Below are 9,571 nucleotides of genomic sequence, written 5' to 3'. Positions count from 1 at the left end.
CGCGCCTGCGTGCGGTGCGGTGCGGTGCCCGCGGCGGGGCATCACCGGGACGTGGAGAACCCGCGGGCACGGCGGCGGCCGCCCTCACCTGGAGCAGCGGCCTCGGCAGGGCCGCCACAGCCAGGGCGGGTGCCACCGCCGCCGGGGCACCCTCGGGGCGCGGGCCCGTGGCCACTCGCGTCTGGAGCCCCGACGCTGAGGGAGGCCTCGGGCGAGGTTCGGCGGAGCGGTGCGTGTCGGGCAGGCCGAGCCCGGGCCTGGAGGTAAAAAGGAGCGCAGCCAAGCACCCGATCAGGACCCTGGCACCCGCGAGCATCAGTAGAAATTGGAAAGACTGCGACAAAGAGTGGGTTTTCTCTTCGCCTTGTTTTTTACCATGGATAGAGCTGCACTCTTAGGTCGTGAGGCCTGGGAGACTGCCCGGGAGCCCGGGTGGTTCGGGGCGAGGAGCTGCGGGTCTGCAGCTTGCTGGAGCACAGGGCACTGTCCTTCCCCCACCCCGGGCGCCTGCAGCCGCTCTGCGCCGGGCACTGGGCAAAGGAGGGCCAGGCGGGCCGCGGCGCCTGGGGCCTGCGCTCCCTGCGGGTGACGCAGCAGCGGCCCTGGGGGTACCCGCGTCCTTTGAACTGAGCTGGGAAAGGCCCCAAGGCCGCCCGGCGCCCTGTACCTCCCAGGTATGGCAATACGGTGCCAGTGCCACTCTAAGGGCTTGTAGAAACGGGAGAGGGAGGTGTGAGACCAGTCCCAGAGGGCATCCAGGAGACTTGGCTGGACAGCACGCTGCCTGGAGGGAGATTATTTAATGTATGTGTGTATGTCAGTGTTTCTGCCAAGCCTACGTGTGATGCAGTATGGGGGACGCATAGCCACAAAGGCCAATTATTTACTGTTCCTTCAAATATGTATAATGATAAATTGTATCATTATTACAAGTGTATCTATACAATAACAATTTGTCTGGTTTGTATTGTACAAATACAATATTGTACAAGGAATACATAGCACTGGGGATAATCTGCAAATTAAGAATGTAAAACCAAAACTTGCTTTGTATACGTTCTCTTTCCAAAATACATTGTTGTTTTTCTCAGCTCATGACTTGCCTTCAGCTGATCAGTTTGAATTACTGAGTCAGTATTCCAGGCTTGCTGACAAATGGATGACAGCTATTCTAAAGAGTTTAACAGCAGCGGCGATAATTTTGGAGAAGAACATCTCGAAAAGAGAAATTTGTCTGGTTCTAATTCATCAAAAGAGATCAAGACAGCTGTTGAAGAGTGTCTGTTGTTATCTTCAAGTACTCTTGATGTCAGCAGAAAAAATATTAAGCATCTTACTGGGGAAATATATAGACTGCCCAACATAAAGGTGAGTAAATTGTTACAGGTAGTTCTGATACCCTTGCCTTAAGTGTAGCTCAGAGCAGTTAAGGGCTAGTTGCTTTGTCAGATGAGTGGAAAAGCTGCAGGTTCTTAGCTATGATCTTTAATCCCTGGGTATTTTTTTTTAAGAACAAGTCCTTAAATAAATTGCTTCAGTGTGTAATTTACAGAGTTGTGTATCCTTTAATCCCCTTTAACAGTGTTCTTTCCACAAAAACGTACAGCAGTTTTCACGTTCGACGTTTTGCATGCCCCTATCTTTCTGGATTTAAAACATGTTTATGTTTCTCTCTCTTAGTACCTTCATCTGGAAGGAAATGTCATATCAATGATTCCTGAAGATTTATTTCAAAAGCTGCCACATCTTGTTTGGCTGGATCTCCGGTATAACAAGATTAAAGCTCTTCCCCCTGGAATCGGTTACCACAGGTAAGATCATTGGTCATACAGATAATTTAATAACAATTGTATTTGTCTTCTATTTGCCTTACTGTAATTTCATTTTAACAGTCAGACTTTTATATGCTTTTGTTTGACGTTGACCTCAGGGCAGAAGAGTGGTAAATAAGCTTAATTTTGTTTACTAAAACTCACATGAGCTGAAAGGTCCAATTAATATTACATAGCAAACTTCTAAACTCTTTTAACTTTAGAAACGTAAGACCTGTTAGTCTTCACATAAGTTTGCACCATATTCATTTTATTGACTGTAGTTGACTGTTTTTACAGTGTTGTAGGTGAGGTGAAACGGGGACCCACAGAGTTATAAACCTTGTGTCACTCCTAAGTGACAACGTAGGACAGTTTAGTCAAAGAATGTTACCCATCAGTCTGGTTTTGATGGTTGTCTGACATGGAATTAACTGTTGGAAGGATTAATCGGTTGTCACTGATTTGGATGGAGTGTGCAAGAAAGAAAGCACACCATGTTGCTGTGACCCTGAGAAGTGCTTGTGATCACCAAAACTAAGTTCTGGCCATTTTTTTTAATGTCCTTGGACATTCACTCTGGAAGACCACAGATCACAATATATGGTAATTAACAGGGACAAAGAAATTATTTTGTTACTGGAAGGGGGAAAAAACCCCCAACATGGGACAGTTTGCTTGCGCTTGTGGTTCTAAAAGAAGCCTTTCTGTGAAGAGTGGGTAAGGAGGAAAAGAGGACAAGTCTTGAACAGTATATGCTACAGAATTTTCCAAAGGAAAAAAAATAACAAATGTCATGGCATCTTGTGATTGAAAAAAAGGTGCTTAAAGGTATTTTAAGATCACTTGTTTGTGAATCATTATGTATGCAAGTTTTGATTAGAAAAACACAGTAAGGTTATGCCTCTAAAAATAGCTGAAAAATGTCAAGTTTAATGATGTTTACAAATCTTTTATAGACAGCTTTTGTATATTATTTTTAAATTGGACAGGACCGATAGTATTTTAGTATGGTTTGTAAATTATATGATCATCATTGTATAAGTGGTTGAAATCCTTTGAGATTAAGACATTGTGTGCATCTTCCTCAAAAATAATGTGTCGGTCATTAGTCCCTACATGTATTATGCTTTATCGTTTGTATTTTTCCACTGACTTCAAACAGCAGCTCAGCTTTTAGAAAACACCCATCACAAATAATCACTGAATAACTTAGTTGCATTTTACCCTTATTACATGTTGGAGCATAAGCTGTATTTTAAGATGTTTGGAAATTCTCTGGGTACCCTTTTTTAGGAGCAGCCAAAAATGTAGTTTTCATCAACAGCAGAGGCTCATTGAAATCTTGTGCTAGTCTGGGGCGCGATCGATTGACCATTCAAGTTGTTCATTAATCTTTTCACTGATTTTAATAGATACTCTTTTTAGAGTATCTCCAGGTCAAACAGAAACATCGTCTCAGTTGTGGAAATGGTGTCTAGCTCCTGGTGCAGCGAGGGAAAGTACCACTCTACCACTTTTCGCTCCAGAAATCTCTGCGAGATCTGGATGTATGGCCGGGCAAGGATCACCCAAGGGCGTGTTCCCCGTTGTCATAGAGGTTCCATTCAAGCAAGAGCTGCCAAGAAGGAGCATTTGCCGTGGCACAGGGCCCAGCTCTGCATGTGCGGGGCCACAAACACCGAAGGGTTCTGAGGCAGCGGCATCACCCTGGCGTACCCCAGCGCCTCAAACTGCGGGGAAATTTGGGTTTCAGAGTCTGGACTCGCCTGTTGCTTTCACTTAGCTTTTTGCTTTGAAGGGAGTTCAGTACTCCGCTTCAAGAATGCGAACACGGTGCTTTCATTTTTTTGATTGAATCGAAATATCTTAAAATATTGCCACAAATGTAAATCCAGTGTTGAGCAGCTGCCAAAATATTTGGTTTGTCTTTCTTTCTTAGAGGTAAAGAAATATTATGACAGAAACTTCCAAGCTTTCTTCTTTGTTTGTTTTATTGAATTTTAACAGTAAACAAGTCAAATTGCAACACTAGTAAATAAAAACCCATTAACTTTTCTGTTAGGATGATTTTTCGTTTATGGTATGTACAACACCTGTCTATAGAATATCATTTGACCTGATAGTTGCTGGATATTAAAAGCTATTTAAAAGAATTCTATTAAAATGGCAAAATGAAGCAGTCAAAAATTAGGAAATGGGTAAAGTATTATTTCAGAATAGCTGCCTGGGGGGTCAGCAGCTGTGTGCTGCAAGGAGAAAAAAGAGGCAAAATCCCTGCATTTGGACAAAGTGTCCCTGTATCCCTAACGTACCGTAGCCCAGAGGTTCCCATCAGAGACGCTTCAAACAGCAGTGTACTCAGCAACTCCGGGCATTTTACTTGCTGAACAGCACCAGTTGTTTTCTCCACATAGGCATACTGACGTTTTTTCAGAAGCTTAGGATTTGTCTAAATGTTAACAGATTTTCAGATACATAAAAAAAATTATATGTGTCATAAGTGTCATAAATGTTGTATGTGACCCATGCCAAGCTTCTAGGCTGCTTCCAAGAATAGGAACACTAGAGCTCTTAAAAAAAAGAGTTGACAAAATTAAACAGAAATAGGGCATATTTCTTTCTAATCTCATTATCAAAAGTGGCTGAGCAGTTTTAGCTCAAATTTAGCCTGAGGAACACACTCAAGTCAAACTGTTGAAACTCAGCAAAATTATAAACAACTGAAAATGATGTGTTTATAATTGGAACACTCAGTATCAGACTTTAAAGTGATGAGCAGACTTTGCAAAGAAAGATCAAACACTAAATATTGAAGTAGTATATAATAAATGGGCATAAATGCAAACTTCAGGTTGCCATATCAGAAACCTTCGGGGGTGTTAGTTTCCAGCACCGATGTTAGTGATGGAGAAGTGTGGATTTGCCTTGTGGAGTCCCTTCTGTAGTAGGAAACAAAAGCAAGAAAAAAGTTAAGGAGGAAAAATATTCTTATGTTTCTATTTAATTAAATGAAATTTGTTCTTACAGTTGTTACTATTTTCTGTTTTATTGAAAAGGCAATTGAAAACTCTGCTTTTAGAAAGGAATCCTATAAAGGAGCTACCCACAGAGCTTGGTAAGTGCTCCTTTTTTGAAGATATCATAGATATTTTTTGGCTCTTAGTGTTTAATTCTGTGGTTAGACTTTAAAATACTTTGATATCTAAAGAATGGTTTTAATTTACCACAAACATGTGCTATGAGAGGGGGGAAAAATTACTTATATATTAAAAGTATTAAAAATTACTTTATAATTATTGCCTTCATTGATGAGAAGGGGAAATTTTATTAAAATGGCCGTAGTGTTCTGGTCAGAAATATTCAGTATTGTTTCTCTGACTAAGTCTGACATAAAAACATGTCTTGGATGTCAGACAGCTCAGGCATCTGTGTAGTAAGACATATATAACTAAACGTGATTAGAACTTCTGCAGCTGTTTCTTACACTTAAGGATGTCTTTACAGTTTCTACTTTCATTTTAGTGACTCTTTTTGCATTAGCAGTTACTACTTTGGAATAACAAGCATTTCCAAGTCAAATGTTGCTAAGAAAAACAGAACAGGTTGCGTGGATTCCTGGGATGGTCCGGTCAGGACTCCTTGGGCTCTCAGAGTCCTCACAGCATGCGTGTTGGGGTTCTTTATCATAGAATGGTTTGGGTTGGAAGGGACCTTAAAGATCATCTAGTTCCGACCCCCCTGCTGCGGGCAGGGACACCCTCCACTTTATCGCTGTTTGATGTTGTCTGAGCCATGGGGCTCCTTGCCGTAGAGCTGGGGGCCTAACCTCCAGAGCTACACGGGAGTCTGGGCTCACGCCACCAAAAACGGCTTGACCTGAAGATGGCCACACGTCTAGAATAGAATATTTCATTTAGGCCTAGCTTCCTTCTGCTTACGTACCTGATGTTCAGACTGCACTTTGGCGTACATTTTTGCAGCTGCTTATGATGGACCATGCTGGCTCCTGTGCGTCATTGGACTCCATTTTATTCATTTTCACTTTCAAGTACTCTCTACATGAAGTATCTCACCTGTCTCCCTCCCCGACATGAGCTCTCTGCTAGTAAATAAAGTGTATCCAGGGATGTCCCCTAGTACTGAGGCCAGCTGGCAAAACCCGACCTTCTCCTGTACAGTTACACTGTTTTGGTCCCAGATGGGGTGCAGCAGCGTGCAGAACTCCCCTGCAGTGGATCTGGGGCACCGTTGTTTCCAGCCCAGGTGCAGGCATTGCCTGGAAGCCCTGACTGGTGCAGGCAGATGTGCATCTCGAGGACCGAGCTGACCGTTTAGTGACGCAGTCATACTCTAAGGCCCAAGAGTGTTTCCAAGCACTATTAAGTTTTCTATTATTTTAACAAAGCTTTGCTATTCACGCTTAATGCTGTGCAAGTGTGCTCTGTCCTGCTCCTTGGGCAATGCGTTAAGAAAGCAACCAGGCACAGCAGCAAATGCCCGTACATCACAGCCGTTCTAGCCCCGTACCTTAGCTCAGATGATTTGGGCAGAAAATCTTGCTGATGCAATACTGACCCTCTTGCTCTCCACCTAGCAGTTATTCTGGAGCAGTCTGGGCCGGTCCCTTTTTGAGGCTTCCGGCACTGGGGTCTGCCACGCAGACCCGGCACTCTTGAGCGCTCCAGGGCCCTGCTGCCCCAGGGCTTGAGGCCGGCTTGTCGCCCAGCTCAGGCCGGAATCCCCTCTGGCCTTTCCCAGCTCAGTGCTCAAATCATTCACAACCAGCGTGCGGGAGGGAAGGGTGCGGGTGTGCTCTGCGCTGGCTGACCTGATGGTGGGTTCATACGTGCGTAGGGAAGAAAACTACAGCTGATGTCTGCAGTTCAGGTGCCGTTTACTCACAGTTCACATGCGCTACCGAGTCTGCTGCACTGGTTAGCTTTTGGTTGCATCCTGAAGCTGGGCTTATTCCTGTGGAGTTGTATCTCCTAGAAGAATTATTTGAAGCAGAGCTTTGAATGAGGGATCAAAGCATATGAGGGCGCAGGGAAGTGGCCTCAAACTGGAGCTGGACTTGGTGACATCTGCAGTCCTGCTGTTGCCCATCTGGGTGCTAGAAAGGAATGGCTGGTAGCCCAGGCAGGGGATGGACAGAGGACATCAGTTGTTCGATTCCTGCTTCACATGAGGCAGCCTGTTCCTGGAATAACTCTGCTTTTGCTACCCTGAGCTGAACAGTGACTGAATCAAAGAAAAATAATTTGCTGATTTAAACATCTTTGTGTCTCTCCAAGCAGAATGGGCCGCTGGTGTGCTGGCCTTTCTGCAGTAAAATGTGTTTCGTGCAATGCTGTTTTCTGGACAGATCCTAGATCAGGACTCTCTTCTACTGTAATGCTTCGATTGTTACAGGTTTCCCAATTGGTACTGAGATGAGGGATTTCCTACCATATGTGACATTTATCCATTTCTCCTGGCTCTGTGGATGATAGGTACATAAAAAGGGGATGCCAGCATTCCTGCTGTGTTGGAGGTTTTGTTCGAGCCACGGCAATTGGAAGAGAGCACTGCAGGCTTTTCAGGGCAGGTTTTGTTGGGCAGCAGTGCAGTGAAGACAGATGGCTGGAGGCATTTGCAGAGGCTGGCTGCAGCCAGGCTTCCCAAAGTCGTGTGTACGCTCATTAGCGAGTGGTGCAGCGATACCCTGACGGAGCAGGGGTGGCCCAGGCCAGGCTGGTCTGCTCTGCCAGCTCTGCTAGCAGGACTTTCATCATCATTTGCCTTAATCGCTTGCACACATCCCCTCCAGTATTTGTAACAGTCGCAGGGATGCTGGATAAGGCTGGCAGAGTTGTTGTGCTGGGGTGATGCTGTCCTACCATATGTCTTTCCTTGGATGATCTGTTCCCTTGACAGCGCCTGTATGTGCATGGCGTTGCCACCTAGTTGTCGCACATACCACAGTTGCCACTGTGTAATATATACAGATAGTGTGTGTATGTGTATACATACACACAGATGATGTGCAGAACCGTGCCTCCCTCTGCCCCACAGCAGCTGAGCAGCTTCCGACTTGACTCCTTACACAGTGGACAGTGTGAGACTTGGACTGGCACGGTGGTTTGAACCTTAGCTAGGGACGGCAGATGTAACGCAAGGATTGCCTTAATCCAGATTACAACAGGCTTCTCGTTTCCCTGCATTGGAGCTGTGCTCATCAGGTCTTCCAAGGCCCCTGCGCGTCCCCAGCAGCCTGCATCACAGGCTTCTCTGCTCACGGGGACCTGAGGAGGTCACCACGCAGTCCACCTGGCAAACTGGGAGAAAACCTGGGAATTGTGCTGTGACATTGTGAGGGGTTGTCAAAATCTAGTGTATTTTTACAAAACACTCATGTTTTGACAAGTCAGCTTTTTCTGACAAAATCATGTTTCATGAGCTAATTCCCAGCCCACTCTTCCTCCTACCCTTCCCTATTGCTCTCTTGTCTGTACACTTGCCATCACAACCACCTGTATTAAGAAACAGAGTAGGAGCTAATGCTGACAGCATCGGCACTAACTGAAATTGGAGTTACTGTCCTGCAGTGGTCGCGCTGCGAGTCTTTGTCTTCTCTTTTCATAGTAAGAATACTACTAGTTTTATGACGCTGGTATCATCCATACTAAACAAAAAGTTTGTAATGTAAACTGAGATGATTTTGGAGGATGATCCATGATAACTCTGTCTCAGCTGTTAGTCTTCGATTCTTGGGTGTGTTTTTCACCTAGATCTGGAATGAATTTGCAATGTGTGCCTTCATTCATTGAACTTTTTTTTTTTTTTTTGTTAAAAGCTACTTGTTCAATGAATGAAAAATCTTTGGAAGGGGAGCAGAAGTCTGAATGGTAACAAAACAGTTTTGTTATTCACCAGTGGCTGTTCCTAGAGCGTTTATACTGGTTCACCTGATTTTTGTTGAATTATCATGTATTCTGAATTTAATTATCAAAGATGAAAAATTCATTGCTAGCCAACATGTTTCAAAAATTATCTCAAACTGCAGCGTACTGCACGCTCGTTGGGCAGTGTTGTGGGGAACTTGGGATAGGTGCCTTCTGTTCCCAGGACGGCCAGTGGCCTGCTGGAGAGTGACCTGGCTTTGGGTCAGTCAACGGACTGCCCACGCCTCAGTTTGCTGTAAAGCATTGCATAGGAGCTAGATAATTTTATTGCTGTATCTAACTAAGTGTTCTTTAGAATGATTTGGGAGCAATTCTAAAGCATGAAGAATCTCAGCAGGTGTTGCAGTTTAAAATTTAAGTGAATGATTTTGAAAAGGATGCTGAAAGGTGGAGTGCCAGTTTGCCCTCCTCCCAGGCGTGCAGGTGAAGTCAGTGCACGCTGCCGCATCACGCAGCACGAGCTGGAGCTGCATGTCCTGGTAACTCCCCCACCACATTCAAATCATGTTCAAACCTGAGTGATTTTCAGCACGATAAAAAAGAGATTTCATTTTTCCAATACTGATGTCATCCATGTGATTCATTTTGATCATTTCTGTTTAAAAATAGATTCAATTTCTTATACTAAACTATTTTAAATCTAATTGTATTCCCAAATAGTTTTTACAAGGTGCATTTTCAAAGCCATTTCTCTTTGTTAATAATGTAGCTCTTCCTTTCTGCGTTTATATCTTCTGATTATTTGAAGTAATTTTCTAATTTGTGAATCACGACTGTATGAAAAGGCATTCTGGTAATTGTAGCTCACTTAGC

The 9,571-nt window shown here is 44.2% G+C and overlaps 1 protein-coding gene across 4 annotated transcripts in view; it reads left to right on the top strand.

Annotated features, from left to right (window-relative positions):
• The window catches only part of LRRC27 (leucine rich repeat containing 27), a 31,393-nt gene continuing 21,822 nt past the window's right edge, over positions 1-9,571 (top strand). For 3 of the 4 annotated variants that reach the window (XR_012836263.1, XM_075757569.1, XM_075757567.1), the window contains exons 1-4: positions 1-263; positions 1,092-1,368; positions 1,681-1,811; positions 4,871-4,929. Coding sequence is in view for 3 of the 4 variants with exons in the window: in XM_075757569.1 (XP_075613684.1) it covers positions 1,156-1,368; positions 1,681-1,811; positions 4,871-4,929 (403 nt within the window). In the remaining variant the exon portion in view is untranslated. The remainder of the gene's footprint in view (positions 264-1,091; positions 1,369-1,680; positions 1,812-4,870; positions 4,930-9,571) is intronic. The other variant, XM_075757568.1, reaches the window with a different exon arrangement.

This window comes from Balearica regulorum, chromosome 7 (genome assembly GCF_011004875.1).
Source record: "Balearica regulorum gibbericeps isolate bBalReg1 chromosome 7, bBalReg1.pri, whole genome shotgun sequence".
Taxonomy (NCBI): domain Eukaryota; kingdom Metazoa; phylum Chordata; class Aves; order Gruiformes; family Gruidae; genus Balearica; species Balearica regulorum.
The sequence above is the reverse complement of the archived record's forward strand: the minus strand, read 5'-3'. Positions and strand labels throughout refer to the sequence as shown.